Genomic DNA, 19626 nt, shown 5'->3' on the forward strand with positions numbered 1-19626 from the left:
GGATCCCAATAAAACAAGTAACCAAAGCGTTTGATAGAAAAATGTCCAGTGATAAGCAGAGGAAAAACAAAGAGCCGCTGCCTGAGCCAAACATACCCGCTCTCTAAAGACTCATAAAGGAAAAGAACAGTAACCGGAGAGCAACTGCTACGCCATTTCACCATGTCCCCTGTCTACGCATAAAATTATCCTGCTTTAAATATCAGGCCCTCTGAATGAGTTAAAAATCTAACCCTTTTCAAGATGATCCTCAAATAAATTACAAAAATCTCAATTTTATTCTGATATACTATTTCCAGAACTCTGATCTTTTAACCTGTAGAATGTGAGAATGGTAGGAGAGCTTGTTTTAAAACGAGGCTTTTTTTTTCAAGTTTTCATTAAAATAAATTGGAAAAATCTTTTTTATACATTTTAAGTTTATGTATATATAAACTCAAAAATGACAGTGAAAGACATTTGAACGCTCCTAAATGATGGCAGCAGAAACCCAAGCAATTTGGGTGCAACTAGAAGTGGCAAGAACTTAGAGGCCCTCTCCTTTCAAGCTTCCCAACTTCAGAGAAGAGTCTACCACTGACCACCTGGCTAATCAGCCGGGTGAACGTCATCAGCAAACACCTTAAGGAAAGAGCAGCTAACCAAACATTGAAGTTAAAAATTTCAGGGGGAAAATAACTGTTCAACTTAAAATCTTGAGGTTCACTCTTCTCTCACAAATAGCAGGTCATATTCTTTAAACAATTTTTATTTTAAAGTGCTTAAACACAAAGGCCTCAAAAGTGGCCTAGTAATACTATCAGTTAAGAATATCTGTTACAAAATTATAACCTATTTAAAATCTAACATTCAAGTTTAAAACAAATGGGTGAAATCCAGAATTAATGCTAGAGCTTCACCCTTAATCAGCACTCTTACATCCTGGAACTTCATGAGCCGCCTAGTATTGTACGATCCATAGGATTAAAGTGGGACACCCTAGATGAGAAATATCTAGCTGAAGTGCCTCTATTCTTAACGTTCTTACTTGTTCCATATTAAATTAGGCCAAAAATAAGCAGTAGTACATATGGTCCTCTGAGGAAAGAATGGCCTCACATTAATTATATATTAATCTCGCTAAAATAAATGGCTGAAGTACAGAAATTTCAAAATGTATTTAAGCAGGAAGAAGAGATGATATTACCAGGTCACTTTAAAAATAATGTAACCATATTCATTTTTAAAAAACCAAACCTACTCATTGCAAACTGAACATTCTCAAGTATTTTAGTCATGAATTCCTGAAATTTTTTACTAATGTGCATATAAATTTAAAACAGAGTAATTCACATACTCAAATTCATGAAACAAGAGAACCAATAATTACTCTCTTCTCTGTGAAAAATGTCTAATCAACGTGTTCATCAAAGAGAAGAATCTGATGGGCAATATTTCTTCCTTGACATCTTGATTCAAAGGTGAAAATTACTCAAAATGAAACTTGAGGTGATCATGAATTGAAATTTCTCAAGTAGAATAAATCTACTCTGCCATCAGCTGCAAAAAGTATTGTTCTAAATAATTCCACTTATCTAAGAGATAATGTACAACTGGCTGGAGGCAAAGCTTTAGCTTTAGATAAAATGAGACCTTTGCCCTCAGTCTTTCAAACTAGCTCCACTCACATCATGGACTTCTCCACCTGGTGAATTTTCATTTTAAATCTTCAACTCATTTTTAGATTGTAGTACAAAACTCATCAGTAAACGTTTTCTTGGTATTTTCCATACTGGCTTTTTATATGCCAGACACATGGTGATTTTTTTTTTTTTTCCCTGAACGTAATTTATAGAAATTCCCTGAATAACAAAAAGAAAACAATTTTGTTATATTCACTTGACAGCTAAAAAGAATTCCAAAAAGAAAACAACTATTTTGCTGCTGTAAGTATATAAAGAATATTTTTACCATTCCATTCACTTCACTGGAATGTATATGGAAGACATCTGTACAGCAAATAAAGAAGTCAGCAGCCAGAGTTAAATAGAGCAAGTCAACGTGTACTGTCATAGGAAGAGTTACGAATTTTTAAAGGCCCAGGATTAGCCACCCAAGGATTCAGTTAAGTACAGTACAAAGCTAACAACTCACAATTTACAAGTAGGTTATAAAAACTCTATAGTATCACATTAGTTTGCTAAAGAACTATGAATCTTCCAGTTGTAAACTGATAAATTCCTGAATGCATTTCTTATACTGCATTTCAGTATGGTTATTAGTAGAATATTGACCTGGCTGTCCATAAAGTCCTTCTGATTCCCGCATCTCTTCATTCATTCTTGCTAAACGTAACCTAAAAATAAATAAAATAGTGTTTTAGATGACATTATACAATGTCATAAATAAAGTCTATAAACAGGTAATACATGTACTAATGTAATTGTCTTTTATTTGCCATTAAAATAATCTGGCTTTTAGTTTATCAAACCCAGCAATCTGAGGTACAAAGGTAACTATCTCACCTTCATACAACTCTCAAGAGAAAGGACAATAAAACTTTTCCAACCACTGCATTTTAGTTCTATTTCAGCAGCATCCCTGCAGTACCTCTAGTGGCTTGCTTCCTCCAGATGCCTGAGAATTCCTGGCTCTTACAGCAACCTGTCAAATTTTAACTGCCAACTGTTGAAATTATTGCTTCTACAGTGCAGAAGTGAGACCCTGTCATAAGTTCACTCTGGTTCGCCCTGAAGTGAGGTCGTTCCAGACATATAAACAGCATGTGTCGCCTCTAAATACTGGGAATATATTTTGATATACAAACATTATAATAAATGACTATGGGTTATCAAGAATTTTCCAACATTACCATATTGCTTATATATTCTTTTTAGGTTATTCATCTTGGCAGCAGATGACATGCAGCACCAGGTTCAGAAGCTAAGTATTTCCTTTAAGCAACATTTTAAAATAGACAAATACTGTGTTTGGTACCCCTCTCCTACTCTGTACCTCTCGTCTGTCCTTCTGGGCCACCATAATTCCACTGCCTTCTCAGACCTCCATCACCCTCTTCTGAAATGTTCTCTTTGGCAACTGCAGCGTGTGACATGAAATTTTCCTATCTTCAACGTTCCACAATTCCCTTCATCTCCTCACCTGACCACTCTGTGTATTAACAACAGTTCCACAAATCTTCCTTTGGCATTTGGGTTTTTACAGAGGATGCTTACTTACAAAAATTTTTAAGTGAAACTGAAGCACTCACACCAAGTAAAACAAGAAAATTTAGACGATCTGAGAACAGATTATTTTTAAGGGAAGCATCCATTGCTATATAGGTATTGCCTTGGAAGCTGCCTGCAGAGCTTCTTTATATCATTCCTATCTTTTCTTGAATAACTTATCTTTCTTCTACTGTCAATCTGTAATGATTTAAGAGTTCTACATTTTCCTGCAATAGCCTCCATAATAACGGTAACCCCTCCTTGGGGGAAAGGATCTGAGAAAGTATGTTTTGCTGTTTTGATTTTTTATTTGGCAGAAGGGTGACATATGAGAAGTCAAGAATTCTCAGTAGGAGCTCAGGAGTGTGAATGGACCTATTTCTTCTCCAATGATGGGGGATAAGCAATTATGGGCTTCATTTAGCCCAGGATAAAATGAGTAAGTGACAATACAAAATATGCTTGAGATTTCCTACATAATAAGGTATAGGTGGCAATTAATTTTCTGAATTCCATGTGTAATAAACTACTTTGATCTGATATGTAAATCAAATTAAGACCTCAAAATTATTTAAAAGATAACATTAAATTTTATTCAAACATTCAAAAGCATGCATTTTAATCTTAAAATTAAGTATTCAGGTAAATAATTTTTTTTTTTCTCGTTCATCCTCCCAAGTAGCTATGACTACAAGCATGTGCCACCACACCTGGCTAATTTTTAATTTTTTGTAGAGACAGGGTCTCGCTGTGTTGCCCAGGCTTTTCTCCAGTTTCTGGGCTTAAGCAGCCCTCCCACCTCAATCTCCTGAGCAGCTTGGATTAGGGGTGGCAGCACCTGGTTTTATGTGAACAATTCTTTTTAAAAACAAGTACAAATTCCTACCACTGCCCAAAGGTAATGGAACTTCACAAATTACTAACATCAATGCAACTGTCTTGCCTACAGAATTGTAGAATCCTCTAATTCTCAAGGTAGTAGAATAATTACCTGTTACTCTAACAATCCCAGCCTCTGCCCTAGTACTATACAAAGAGATAAAGAAACCATTTTAGCCAGGTGCAGTGGCTCATGCCTGTAATCCCGGCACTTTGGAAGCCCGAGGTGGGCAGATCACCTGAGGTCAGGAGTTCAAGACCAGCCTGGCCAACATGGAGAAACTTCATCTACTAAAAATACAAAATTAGCCAGGCATGGTGGCGCATGCCTGTAATCCCAGCTACTCAGGAGGCTGAGGCGGGAGAATTGCTTGAACCCAGGAGGCAGAGGTTGCTGAGTTAAGATCGTGCCGCTGCACTCCAGCCTGGGTGACAAGAGCAACACTCTGTCCCAAAAAAAAAAAAAAAAAAAGAAACCATTTTAAAGTCACTGGTTTTCTGTTTCTGTATCAGGCAGTATAGCACAAATGGCTAAGAACATGGGTTTTAGGGACACAATTCTTGGTTTCCTATCCCAACTCCACCACGTACTAACATCTCAAATGATCTACGGTTTGGGTTCTTTTTCTATAAAATGAAGACAATATTAACAATATCTTCCTCATAGAGCTGCTGTGAGAACCAAATAAGTTCATGCATTTAAAGTGTTTAATACATTTAACGTGCTTAGAGAAGTACACGGCACAAAATAAATACCAGCCAACTTCGAAGCTCACACAATGCACAACGCTATGTTAACACTGTGTGGAAGTACAGTTGGCTGTCCTTCTCTGTGGGTTCAACCAATCACCAATGGAAAATAATCAGGGGAAAAAAGGCAATAAAAAATAACCATACAATAATTTAAAAATACAAATAATCAGCCAGGTGTGGTGGCTCACACCTGTAATCCCAGCACTTTGGGAGGCTGAGGTGGGTGGATCACCTGAGGTCAGGAGTTCAAGACCAGCCTGGCCAGCATGGTGAAACCCGTCTCTACTAAAAATATAAAAAAATTAGCTGGGCGTGGTAGTGGGGGCCTGTAATCCCAGCTACTAAGGAGGCTGAGGCAGGAGAATTGCTAGAACCCAGGAGATGGGAGGTTGCCAACATGGTCCCACTGCACTCCAGCCTGGGTGACAGAGCGAGACTCTGTCTCAAAAATAAAAATAAAAGTAAAAATAAAAAATAATCACTACGCACAGTGGCTCACCCCTGTAATCCCAGCACTTTGGGAGGCCGAGGTGGGTGAACTACTTGAGGTCAGGAGTTCAAGACCAGCCTGGCCAATATAGTGAAACCCCGTCTCTACTAAAAATACAAAAATTAGCAGGTTGTGGTGGATCATGCCTGTAATCCCAGCTACTAGGGAGGCTGAGGCAGAAGAATCTCTTAAACCTGGGAGGTAAAGGTTGCAGTGAGCCAGTGCAATCCAGTCTAGGCAACAGAGCGAGAGTCGGTCTCAAAAATAAATAAATAAATAAGTAAGTAAGTAAATACAAATACAAAACACTATAGTATAAAAACTACATAGTATTTCCATTGTATGAGGTGTAATAAGTAGAGATGATTTAAAGTATATGGGGGGAGGTACGTAAGTTACGTGTAAATGCATACCATTTTATATAAGGGACATGAGCATATGTGGATGTTGGTATCCACAGGGTCTTGGAACCAATTCACTGTGGATAACCGAGGGACAACTGCAATTCACTGTATGGAAATAATCAAGTAAAAAGGAAGTACTTACAAGGTTACTATATCAGCATTGGCTGCTTCCACAGCTATACTCAAAGGGTCTTTCCCTTCTTCATCAGTGGCATGTTGATTGGCACCTCGTTTTAGGAATAAACATACCTGCCTGTTTAAGAAAACAGCATTTTTGAGATATTGTCAGTAAGAAAAAAAAATTAGTATTCACCTTAAAAAAGTACTACTTAACTTAAAGAAATAACATTTTCATTAGGAAATTCTTCTTTCATTCTACAACTATTAATTGAACACTAACTCTACTAATAAAAGCTTATCAAGATCAACATTTTACAAGTCTCAAGGTATTTTTGCATACGTTATCTTATTTAATCTGGTGCTATAAAGACAGCATGGTGGATATATAAGGTGTGGTCCCTACCCTCAAAGAGTATCATAAAAAGGCCAGGCGCGGTGGCTCACGCCTGTAATTCCAGCACTTTGGGAGGCCGAGGCGGGCGGATCACGAGCTCAGGAGATCGAGACCATCCTGGCTAACATGGTGAAACTCCGTCTCTACTAAAACTACAAAAAAAAAAATTAGCCTGGCATGGTGGCGGGTGCCTGTAGTTCCAGCTACACAGGAGGCTGAAGGAGCAGAATGGCCTGAACCCGGGAAGCAGAGCTTGCAGTGAACCGAGATCGTGCCACTGCACTCCAGCCTGGGCGAGAGCAAGACACTGTCTCAAAAAAAAAAAAAAAGAATATCATGCAAAGATGCGCACAGGTATCTATAAACCTAAATGAAAAAAAGATCACTCAAGGTCACTATTTGAAAATGAAGAAAGCCAAGGCAATGTAAACTTCACAATAATGATAATACAACAGCAAAGAATGGGAAGTAATCTCCTTGCTGTACTCGCAAATATTAATGACTTGAATAAACTGATAAAAATTTAAAAATATGAAAGAATGACTAAATGGAGTCTATGAAATAAAATGGAAAGAATTTTGATAGTTTAAGAAGAAAATAATGGCTGGGCAAGGTAAGCACCTGTAATCTCAGCTACTCAGAAGGCGGAGGTAGGGGGTATCACTTGAGGTCAAAAGTTCAAGACCAGCCTGAGCAACATAGCAACACTCTGTCTCTAAAAAAAATTTAAAAATTAGCTGGGAGTGGCAGGGCGTGCCTGTAGTCCCAGCCACTTGGGGAGCTGAGGCAGGAGACCCTGAGCCCCAGAATTCAAGGCTGTGGTGAGTTGTGAATGTGCCTATGAACAGTCACCACACTCCAACCTGAGCAACACAGTGAGACTCCCATCTCTTAAAAAAAAGAAGAAAATACAAAGTATGAGTTAAGTACTACCTTAAATACTACCTTTTTTAAGTGTAGCAAGTTTTAATGATGAAGTTGTCAGACTGAATCTCCTTGCTTCTTGCTGATAGAAGAAAACAAGCCAATGTAAAAATGCCCAGACATGACCGGGCACGGTGGCTCATGCTTGTAATCCTAGCAGTGTGGGAGGTCGAGGCAGGTGGAACACCTGAGGTCAGGAGTTCAAGACCAGCCTGGCCAACATGATAAAACCTCATCTCTACTAAAAATATAAACAATTAACCCAGGTGTGGTAGCGTACACCCGTAATCCCAGCTACTCAGGGGGCTAAGGCAGAAGAACAGCATGAACCCAGGAGGCGGAGGTTACAGTGAGCTGAGATCGTGCCACTTGACTCCAGCCTGGGTGACGGAGCAAGACGTTATCTCAAAATAAACAAATTATTAATTAATTAATAAAAATAGCCAGACACAGGGCTCACGCCTATAATGCAAGCTACTAGGGGAGGATCACTTGAGCCTAGGAGCTCAAGGCTATAGTGAGCTATGATCGCACCTCTGCACTCCTGCCTGGGCAACAGGGTGAGATCCCATCTCTAAATAAATGAAGATGCTATTTTAAAAATATTTTAAAATAAGAGCTTCTTGCTTATCTGCCACGTAATAATCGGATACCCTGAGATGTCTTATTAAGAAACAAGCTTAAGACACAAATTTTTTATATAAAGCCAACATTTTCTTTCATGTATACTTCCTAATAATAGAAAGTCAATTTTCAAGGTTTTATTGTTCTGTGAATCTTACTATCACTCCAGAAGACACATCCATAACCCAAAGTAAGAATTTAGTTTAGAATTTGACTTTAGTTATCCTATGGAAAAACTAAAAATTACAAAGTCATCAAATTATCCTTAAATAGGTTATGTGTGTGCATGCTATGGAAATAATGTATATGTACCTGCATAAACACAAAACATAGGCTTAAGTTGTCTGACAAAATCACCAAATTTTAGTAACAGAGAAAGTTAAGTACTAAAACTGATCTATTTAGTGACAAGTTAAGGTCAAAGTAAGCCTTGAAATTTTCATATCTGAAAACCAATAGTAGCTTTTTCTGAATGAGATTTTTTTAACTTTCAAATTCCATCATGACAAAGTAAGTCACGGAACACATCTCCTTACAAACATGACCTAAAAACTTTAACCTGAGAAAAACTACAACATTAATTCAAAACAATTTTTCAAATAAAGTCTCCTTAAATATTAAAGCACTGCAGTTACCCTGTGTGCCCTAAGACGGTGGCATGGTGCAATGGTCCCCGCCCTTGGACATCTCTTTGGTTGACATTAGCACCATTCTGTAGGAGGAACTCACATGTCACCAAAGAGCCCTTAAAGGAAAAAAGAGGATAACTATATACAAAAGCAAATAACAAGAAACAGTAATACATTTCTTTTTAAAAACAATTAGTTCTCTTTACTCAAATAGCATTTCCATTTCATTCTCTCCAAAAGAAAGAATATCCCTCAGCCAAAGCAGAGAAATTATAAATTATATTATTTTCTTCCCAAGAATTAATTCTAATAGAGATTCATTTGCAGTTTGTGAACTAGCAAAACACACTACTTTCATTATCGGAATTCTCTCCCACTGCAAAAAAACTGTTGAAACAATCAAAGTGATGCTCAAAAACCACTACTATTAATAGCACAGAGGCTCCTTCTATTTTCCAACCCATCTCTTGAAGCAAAGATAATACTAAAGCCAGTTCAGAATGTATTATGATTTTTTTTTATATTCAGTTGCTACTGAAAATGTCATTGTATAAACACATACCCCTAATACAGCCTGAATAAGTGGTGTTGCTTTGTTTTCCTCGGAATTGGCCCAATTCACATCTGCGCCATGAGCCAAAGCCTCAGCCATTTTAGGAAGGTTTTTTTCATATGACGCCCTGTAAAGCTGAAGTCCTGGATTAAGATGTTTCGAGTCCAGAAACACGGAAGAATCTTGCCTTTCTCCTTCTGAAAAGCAAACACAAATACATCAATAAAAATGAGCTCTTGGCAGAAAAAGAAAAAAAATATTTAATAGGTATAGTTTCAGTTTTACAAGATAAAAAGAGTTCTGTGGATGAATGGCAGTAATGGTAGCACACTAATGTGAATACACTTAATGCCACTAAACTGTACACTTAAAAATGGTTAAGATGGGCCAGGTTGGCCGGGCGCGGTGGCTCACGCCTGTAATCCCAGCACTTTGGGAGGCCGAGGCGGATGGATCACTTGAGGTCAGGAGTTCAAAACTAGCCTGGACAACATGGTGAAACCTCATCTTTACTAAAAATACAGAAATTAGCCAGGCACAGTAGCAGGGACCTGTAATCCCATCTACCTGGGAGACTGAGGCAGGAGAATCACTTGAACCTGGGAGGCGGAGCTTGCAGTGAGCTGAGACTGCACCACTGCACTCCAGCCTGGGCAACAGAGTGAGACCCAGTCTTCAAAAAAAAAAAAAAAGGTTAAGATAAATTTTATGTGCATTTTATCATGATTTTTAAAAAATAAAGCTATGATATAAGAAACCATTAATCTATCATAATGAGCTTATGGGAGATTTTCACATAGATATTCCCCAACATTCCACCTTCTTCTCCTATAAAGACAATCACTGATACGTCAGGCCTTTCTGTTCTTGCCAGTATCCAAGGGATAGGCTAATTACTCTGTACTCTATTAAAATTGAGTATATTCCTAAATGTTGGGACTTAAGAAGCAGCAAGAATCCATAAAAACTTTTACTACTAGACCAAACCTCCCTTCATTCCTAGGATGGTCCAATTCCATCCCAATTTGCACTACAAGCACTTCAAATAATTTAAGGAGTGCTGACTCCCCTGAGTATTCTGCAGGACCAAAATCACTGAAATCATGGAGGAGAGAACAAAGGCATAAAGCACAAGTCAAAAGAGAAATCTAATGGGGAGGAGTTGCCGATCTCGTTCTCCTGGTAGGACAGCCACAAGGAATCATAAAGGATAGTAAGACACACAGTTCACGTGGATTAAAAATTATCCATGGCAGTTGGTAAGGCAATTTTAGCACATACCATGAGGCTTGGAAGAATGTACAATTATGGGTCAGGTGTGCTGGCTGATGCCTATAATCCCAGCACTTTGGGAGGCTGAGACAGGTGGATTACTTGAGGTCAGGAGTTCAAGACCAGCCTGGCCAACATGATGAAACCCCATCTCTACTAAAAATACAAAAATTGGCTGTGCACGGTGGCATACGCCTATAACCCAGCTACTCGGGAGGCTAAGTGGGAGAACTGCATGAACCCAGAAGGTGGAGGTTGCAGTGAGCCAATATTGTGCCACTGCACTCCAGCCTGGACAACAGAGTGAGACTCAAAATAAAAAATAAAATGTACGCCAGGTGCGGTGGCTCACGCCTGTAATCCCAGCACTTTGGGAGGCCAAGGTGGGTGGATCACCAAGTCAGGAGATCGAGACCATCCTGGCTAACGCATTGAAACCCCATCTCTATTAAAAATACAAAAAAAAAAAAATTAGGCATGGTGGTGGGCATCTGTAGTCCCAGCTACTCAGGAGGCTGAAGCAGGCGAATGGCGTGAACCCAGGAGGCGGAGCTTGCAGTGAGCAGAGATCACACCACTGCACCCCATCCTGGGTGACAGAGTGAGACTCCATCTCAAAAATAAATAAATAAATAAAAATTTTAAAAATGTATGAACAATATATAACTAGGACAGAATTTCCAAATATGAAGAAATTGCTGCTTTCTCATTTAAGAGTATTACTCCTCACCTAGTTACCTTCTAAAAAACTAACCCCTTCCTTTAAAATATTTCATCAAGAGTAGGGCCGGGCGCTCAAATCCCAGCACTTTGAGGGGCTAAGGCGGGTGGATCACGAGGTCAGGAGTTTGAGACCAGCCTGGCCAACATGGTGAAACCCCGTCCCTACTAAAAACCCAAAAATTAGCTGGGTGTGGTGGTGGGTTCCTGTAATCCCAGCTACTCAGGAGGCTGAGGCAGGAGAATCACTTGAAACTGGAAGGCAGAGGTTGCAGTGAGCCAAGATCACAACACTGCACTCCAGTCTGGGCAGTAAAACTCCATCTCAAAAAAAAAAAATACATATATATATAAAAAAAATCAAGAATAGACATTTACCACATGCATTTTTCAGCAAACAAAACCAATTAACATTGAGTTTCATCAGAACTCACCAGGCTCATATAAACTATTGGCTGACACTGTGGAGGGTAAAGATTCTCTTCCATCATCAGAGCTCTGCTGAATTCCACTGTCATTACTTTTGACTGTTTTAAAGAAAAATTAACTAATGATTAAAGTTCATGCCATTTAGAAAACAATCTCCCACAAACAAGGTTTTAAAATGAGCTCTTACACATCAACATGAACTCAGGCACCACGAGTAGAATGCGTTTAATATAATTTTAACCCTTTTCAACACTTAGCTTATCAAGATATAAATCAATCACAAAACCTGAAAATAAACTTATTTTCAGAGTTGTAACACATCTCATTACTCCATAATATGTCAGGGGTAGTAAAGAGCTTAATTTATGATATGACTGTAAGAATGTGTAATTCTCAGACAATGGGTAACATCTACAGAGATGGCCACACCGCACAATGACCACTGGCACAGACTTGGAATGCTCCACAAGAGTAGTACTTACTACTACGCAGTTTTGAAGAAGTATCAAAGTAGGAGAAGAGTGAATCTAGCTCATCAGGACAAAACAGAGACTCCCGCCTGGCCTCGTCGCTATTTACAGCAATCACTGGGGACATGCAAGTTAGCAAAGCACAAAGCAGGCCATAAGAAGGGAAAAGGGCAGGAAAAAACGTTACTGGGAAAAAATTTAGGAGGAAAAAATAGGAAGGAAATCAGGTAGTTAATCAGATACTTAGGGCTTTTGGAATGTCAGGTTTACAATTCCCATCTCCCCTTGCATTTTAAGCAGTTTTATTTCTTAGAATATACGTATTACCTAGAAAGGTGAAATATTATGGCATTGTTTAAAGTTAACTATTTTAAAGACATAGAAATTCAGTTTTTCTTAGAATATGTAGAAGGGAACAGGTTTTTAACATTAAAAAATATGACAATGACTATTAGTTCAGGGATTATAAAAGTGATCTGAGCTTAAGAAAACAGCTATAGACACAGTAAGAAAGTTTGCAATACCTGAACTTTGGGCAGATGCTCTGACTTGGTCCCCTGGCCCAAACTTAGAAATGCTCAGCCTCTTTTCTTCAGAACTCTTAGAGACAAACTTTTTTTGCTGCTCAGGAGGTGATAATGATATAGAATATTTATCCACAAATTTCCTCTCCACATATTTTGCTTTGATATATGCCTCCTTCTCCTGTCTGATACACATAAAAATGTCATGATGTTGTGCTTAACCTCTTAGCATGGCTAATACTAAACAAACCATTATATACTGAATATATTCAAACAAAGTCACTGAATGTAATACTGGTTAAAACTGAATCTGTGACATTATACACATATATATTATGTTTTCCTTCCAAATACCTAATGAACTATGATTTCACACTCAAGTGAAATATAAACAATAACCTAACTGAAAAATCACAAATATTAATATGATACTCTTCCTTTCTCTTAATTTCTGTGCTATTCATTTCTATACTCCCCTCATGCTTTTTGCAGAGTAGAAAACATCACCAGAAAAAAAACTTAAACATTTATAGAAAGTAACTTTATTTTCATTTTTACTCAAAGAAATAATTTCACATACTGAACTAGCACTACTGATGGCCATAATTTTTCATAAGACCACTTTAAAACAACATATAGCATTATTAATTTAAGAAGAAATAAAATAAACTTCTAATTTATGATACCATCATAAAACGCCATATCTGTTCTATACTTTTTACTTATATCCTCTTAAAAAGTTTAGGTCTTTGGTTAAAATAGAAGGCTATTTCAAGGTCTGAAATAACAGTCTTGTTTTAGCAAATAATTAAGATTCTGATTTAAATGATATTGGTTTAGACAGCAATAACTTTCAAATACAATTGGCCATACATAAAGACTTAGAATGAAATCAGTATCAACAACAAAAATCATGTGCTTTGCAGGTACCAACTCTTAGCCACTGCATTCAATGAGCCCTCCTTATACAGAATTGGAAGAATAATTTCAAACACAGCAATCAAGTACTCTCCCCTTCCGGAGGCACACTTCGCATCTTTAGTTCTTCGATATTATAATGACATGCATAAACTATGTGATTAATAAATCTTTGCTAAATTAAGTATGAACAGTGTAAAATTATCCACTGTAGATGAACAGAAACTTGATCCTTAGAGACAGTAATGAATAGATTACCCCTTTTGGAATGCTGCTGCCGTGGACAGAACTTAGTTCTGCTTTAACTGACTGTTAAGGGTTTCTACATTCCTATGTAGAGCCCTAATTTTTTTTTTTTTTTTTTTTTTGAGACGGAGTCTCGCTCTATCGCCCAGGCTGGAGTGCAGTGGCGCCATCTTGGCTCACTGCAAGCTCCGCCTCCCGGGTTCACGCCATTCTCCTGCCTCAGCCTCCCGAGTACCTGGAACTACAGGCGCCCGCCACCATGCCCGGCTAACTTTTGCATTTTTAGTAGAGACGGGGTTTCACCGTGTTAGCCAGGATGGTCTCGATCTCCTGACCTCGTGATCCGCCCGCCTCGGCCTCCCAAAGTGCTGGGATTACAGGCGTGAGCCACCGCGCCCAGCCTTGTAGAGCCCTAATTTTTAAGCTCTCTCTACCCTAGAGCCTATCATTGATTATATGTTCAATACAATATAATTATCTAATTAACATACTGAAGAAAGAGATAGCCAGCATTTGAACAGAAGTGGCAATGACTGCTTCTAAACACTTTGTCTCAATGTTATAAATCAATCACTACGGTGAAATAAAAATCATAGCTATATTCCTAAATTAGGGGGAAACAGACAAGTGAAATAGTACCTTTGTCCTGGTTGTGGTTTCTTTATTCCCATTTTTTCCACATTAGCTTCATAAACTCGATTTATAACATCATTCCCCAACTCACACATAAGCTATTTGGCAAAAAAAAAAGAAAAATAAGCTATACATTAAAGACCTTAAAATAAGCTAAAATTTAAAAGTCCTTTAAGCAAGTACAGTTAACTAATTCCCTTGCATATTCTATAGTTGCTTATTCTACAAAGAAATTTTATGTTAAAACAAAATGAAACAAGAACTGAGAGTAATATTATCACTTTGCTGTTCTTCACCAAACTACCTCCCCTAGAAGATGATCAACCCCACCAGAGTCATTCTCTCTCTCTACATGTCTATCTATCCACATATCACAGCTATTGTATCTATCTCTATGTCCACAGTAAGGCAAGAAGTATGACAACAAAGCATTATCTATACAGTAAGTACTAGCCAGTCTTAGGACGGTAAGTTAAAAATTAAGTATCTATTCTTTTCAGTTTTCATGTCTAGTTCCTAGAAATATGCAAATCTATCAAATTTATAACTTTCTGGTAATTATTTTTGAACGTACCTCTTTTTGGGTTGGGTTCTGTCTTCAGATAACAAACAACTCCTAGTCATATGTTCCAAATTCTTCTAGATTTTCCTTTCCATCTGCTACTCACCTCTTTAATTCTGTTCAAGCTCTCCTTGCCTCGCTAGTAAATTATATCTCTACCTTCTTGGCTAATCTTATTGCTTCTAGTTATGCCCAATTCCAGGCTTGACCACAAAAACAAACATTTTTACCAACAGCAGATCACCCAAACCATTTCCCTGAAAAATCATATGTAGGTAAAAGGGACACTAATAGACATTAAGATGACTTTACCACTATCTAGAGAATAGAGGTTAAAGTATTGGGACAGGTGAGATGTGGGAGTGGGCAAGGCCTGGGATGAGATAACAAGAGGATTAAACTGCTCTCTGGACCCAACGACAGGAGTAAAGTCTGGGAAGAGCACTCTCACAGGCAAGAGAATGGTTTCCCTTTTTCTCCTATTTTTATTTTATTTCATTTGTTTTATTTTATTTTAAGTTTTTTGAGACAGAGTCTCATTCCATCACCCAGGCTGGAGTGCAGTGGCGTGATCTTGGCCCACTGCAACTTCCACGTCCCGGCTTCAAGTGATTCTTCTGCCTCAACCTCCCGAGTAGCTGGGATTACAGATGGCCATCACCAAACCCAGCTAGTTTTTGTATTTGTAGTAGAGACAAGGTTTCGCTATGTTGGCCAGGCCGGTCTCAAACTCCTGACCTCAAGGATGATCTGCCCACCTCAACCTCTCAAAGTGCTAGGATTACAGGCATGACCTATCACACCAGCCTCTCTCCTTTTCCTTAATCATGAGCCCTTTTGAGGTTCCATTACTTCTATGACATCCCTCTTCTGTCATTTCCATTTATTCCTTTTTTAATTTTTTTTTTCCGAGATGGAGTTTCACTCTTGTTACCCAGGTTGGAGTGCAATGGTACGATCTCGGCTCACCGCAACCTCCGCCTCCCAAGTTTAAGTGATTCTCCTGCCTCAGCCTCCAGAATAGCTGGGATTACAGGCATGCACCACCACGCCCGGCTAATTTTGTATTTTTAGTAGAGACGGGATTTCCCATGTTGGTCAGGCTGGTCTCAAACTCCAGACCTCAGGTGATCCACCTGCCTCAGCCTCCCAAAGTGCTGGGATTATAGTCGTGAGCCACCGTGCCCGGCCTTCCATTTATTGTTTCTATTATTTCTCCCTGTCACTTTCTTTCCCCTCGTCCCATAGCCCAGCTACCTCTTAAAAATCTTAAATGTGCTAATTCCTTCTTTGACCAATTATTACTCCTAGTTTTACACAGCATATTTTTCATTTTTAAAGTAAAGATACTAATTATTATATACAAAGTCTTCTTTAAAATCTACACTGGTACTGTGAGGCATCACTGAGATTAGTAGCACAGAAATCGACCTTATTTACAAGAAATTCAATGTAAGGCAAAGGAAAAATAAGAAAATGATGGGAAAGGAAAGGATCTTTCAATTACTGATGCTAAGAAAGTTGGCTGCGGATTTGGAAAAATTGGTTGGATGTGGTGGCTCATGCCTGCAATCCCAGCACTTTGGGAGGCCGAGGCAGGTGGATCACTTAAGGCCAGGAGTTCAAGACCAGCCTTGGCAACATGGCGAAACCCTGTCTCTACAAAAAATACAAAAAAAAAAAAAAATTACTCGGGAGGCTGAGGCAGAAGAATCGCTCGAACTCAGGAGGTGGAGGTTGCAGGGAGCTGAGATTGCACCACTGCACTCCAGCCTGGCCGACAAGGTGAGACTCCGTCACAAAAAAAAAAAAAAGGAAAAAAAGAAAAAAAAAAAAAGGCTGGGCACCGTGGCTCTCACGCCTGTAATCCCATCTCTTTGGGAGGCCGAGGCAGGCGGATCACAAGGTCAAGAGATTGAGACCATTCTGGCTAACACTGTGAAACCCCGTCTCTACTAAAAATACAAAAAATTAGCCAGGCGTGGTGGTGGGTGCCTGTAGTCCCAACTCCTCGGGAGGCTAAAGCAGGAGAATGGCGTGAACCCAGGAGGTGGAGTTTGCAGTGAGCAGAGATCGCACCACTGCACTCCAGCTTGGGCGACACAGCAAGCCTGCCTCTCCAAAAAAAAAAAAGAGAGAGAACTTGGAAAAAACTATCAAGAGTTAGGCACACATTTTTTACGTTAAATAAATTCACAATATACTATGATTAAAATTTGAAAAATATTGTCATAAAAATGAGTGAATTTAAAAAAAATAAAAAACATCCTATTTTAAAAAGAATGGGAATTAGTATCTGCTTTCTTTTTATTTTGGAGACAGAGTCTTGCTGCGTCGCCCAGGCTGGAGTGCAGTGGTGCGATCTCGGCTCACTACAAGCTCCGCCTCCCAGGTTCAAGTGATTCTTCTGACTCAGCCACTCCAGTAGCTGGGATTACAGGCATGTGCCACCAACCCTGCTAATTTTTGTATTTTTAGTAGAGACAGAGTTTCACCATGTTGGCGAGGCTGGTTTCAAACTCCTGACCTCAAGTGATCTGCCCACCTTGGCCTCCCAAAGTGCTGGGATTACAGGTGTGAACCACCACACCGGCCACAATTTTCAGACAGAAACAAATGAGTATATATTCCAACCCTTAAACTCATCTATTTTCTACAATATGGTAAACTAGGTGGCAGGAATTAAAAGGATTATACTACTATTTCAAATTTTGTAAATCTTATCAGAAACCTGTAGTGGTCTAAAATTATTTATGACATTTTCATAGATATAAATTCTTAGGGAAAAAAGGAAGACTTGGTATGATGACTCCTAACCTGACAAATGTAAATTTGCAAATCACCCTATGCTAAAACAACCCAGTGGGGTCAAAAGCTTTACTAATCCATCATGAAGTTTAGTATAGCAATAGACTTCTTATATATTTAATAAGAATCTAATCAGAAAAGATTAAAATTAAGGCATAGAATCTGAACTAGGCCAAGGGTAGTGACTCACACCTGTAGTCCCAGCACTTTGGAAGGCCAAGGTAGATGGATTGCTTGAGCCCAGGAGCACGAGACCAGTCTGGGCAACATGGTGAAACCCTGTCTCTACAAAAAGTATGAAAATTAGCCGGGCATGGTGGCATGAATCTATGGTCTCAATTGCTCGGGGGGTCTGCAGCAGGAGGATTCTTTGAGCCAAGGAAGTCCAGGCTACAGTAAGCTGTGATGGCACCACTACACAGCCTGCACAAGGGAGCGAGAAGACCCTGTCTCAAGGAAAAACAAGAACAGTGAACTAACCTGGAGTTAAGAGTGCTATATACAAATGTAGCCTTTTTCTTTTTTTTTTTTTTTCTTGAGACGGAGTCTCGCTGTCGCCCAGGCTGGAGTGCAGTGGCGCGATCTCGGCTTACTGCAAGCTCCGCCTCCCGGGTTCACGCCATTCTCCTGCCTCAGCCTCCCGAGTAGCTGGGACTACAGATGCCCGCCCCACCTGGCCAATTTTTTGTATTTTCAGTAGAGATGGGGTTTCACTGTGTTAGCCAGGATGGTCTCAATCTCCTGACCTTGTGATCCACCCGCCTTGGCCTCCCAAAGTGCTGGGATTACAGGCGTGAGCCACCGTGCCCAGCCAAATGCAGCCATTTTTAAAACTTACAATGAAAACACCAGATTTGCCAAAATAGCCTCAGATATGTTTCAATACAATTTAGCTAGCATACATTGTCAGCATGAAGAACTCATACATTTGCAAACCAAGATTCTAAAATCTTCACTTTTATGTGAAAATATGAAAATTTTAAAGCAAAATTTTTTGTTGTTGTTTTACCTTTAAAAGTTCCGGCTCCCAGGTGTCTAAAGTTAAAGATCGTACTTTTGAAAAATGAACCCCAAGACTCCTAAGTGGAAAAAAGACGACCGCATTACTATCAAGTCTCCGTTTACATATTTGTGCAAATTCTTTTTTAATGTGACACAGGCTCTAATAAAGCCCTCAACATACACAGACAGGGACATATCTTCTGTTTAGTAATGAATGATGAACCAAAGTCCTCAAAAGCTTTTACAAACCAGGATTTTAACCACTTCTTAAAAGGTACAAAGGTACAAACTGGTGATTAAATTAGGGAAGTGGAAAAGGGCAGCTAACAAATGAAACATGACCATTTCAATCTGTGTTTATCCAAAAGAAGAAATTCTAATCCTGGGCAGGCCTACCCACCGGTGAATTCCGGAGCACTCGATACACAAGGTGATGCCCAGGTTGATGCTGGCCCACCGTGGATCTGCCAGGCCACAGTCACAACAGCTGGCATTGCCAGGGATACACTGGACCCGCTGAAGCGCACTTTCTCCTTTCAATAATTTCTCTTTTGACTCACTTCCAGAATCTAGGCTTCCTGTGGATGGAGATGATTTCTTATCCAGCTTCTAAAAGAATTAAGAATTACTTGTTTTTTTAAAAAAAAGATTGAAATACTTTGTCGCACACTACATGCTCCAAACTAAAGCTTCCAATCAATAAATTAAAGGCCTGTTACAAGCATAAGCCAGGCAATATTCTAGCTAGAAATTCAAGGATAAAAAGAAGTAGGTTCTTCCACCAGTGAACTTTTATTCTAGTGGGGAGAAACATTGTAAACATTTAAAATTATATATAATAAATGACACAAGGAACATATGTACAGAAAATGAAGACAGAGAGAAAGGGGAACACTAGTTTAACATGCAGAGTGGAGACAGAGGTAATAGGTAAGGGATTATTAAAACTCAAGAATGAAATAAATTATTGTTTTATACCACACTTTTCCAAGGTGTTCAATAAACTTTAAGCTAGTCATTTTTTTTTTCAGACTTCTCAGGGATAAAGCAAGTTATTTTAATT

The 19626-nt window shown here is 39.0% G+C and overlaps 1 protein-coding gene across 13 annotated transcripts in view; it reads right to left on the reverse strand.

Moving 5' to 3' along the window:
• ACAP2 (ArfGAP with coiled-coil, ankyrin repeat and PH domains 2) overlaps positions 1-19626 on the reverse strand; it is a 178034-nt gene that overhangs the window by 9083 nt on the left and 149325 nt on the right. For 8 of the 13 annotated variants that reach the window (XM_017956118.3, XM_017956115.3, XM_017956117.3 and 5 more), the window contains 10 exons: positions 18964-19172; positions 18571-18640; positions 14198-14289; positions 12395-12579; positions 11883-11987; positions 11406-11498; positions 8989-9176; positions 8433-8542; positions 5878-5988; positions 2274-2335 (listed from right to left, as the gene is read on the reverse strand). In XM_017956118.3, coding sequence (XP_017811607.1) covers positions 2274-2335; positions 5878-5988; positions 8433-8542; positions 8989-9176; positions 11406-11498; positions 11883-11987; positions 12395-12579; positions 14198-14289; positions 18571-18640; positions 18964-19172 — 1225 coding nt within the window. The remainder of the gene's footprint in view (positions 1-2273; positions 2336-5877; positions 5989-8432; positions 8543-8988; positions 9177-11405; positions 11499-11882; positions 11988-12394; positions 12580-14197; positions 14290-18570; positions 18641-18963; positions 19173-19626) is intronic. The other 5 variants (XM_017956123.3, XM_017956121.3, XM_017956120.3 and 2 more) reach the window with 3 other exon arrangements.

Source organism: Papio anubis, chromosome 2, assembly GCF_008728515.1.
Source record: "Papio anubis isolate 15944 chromosome 2, Panubis1.0, whole genome shotgun sequence".
In the NCBI taxonomy this organism is placed as follows: Eukaryota; Metazoa; Chordata; class Mammalia; order Primates; family Cercopithecidae; genus Papio; species Papio anubis.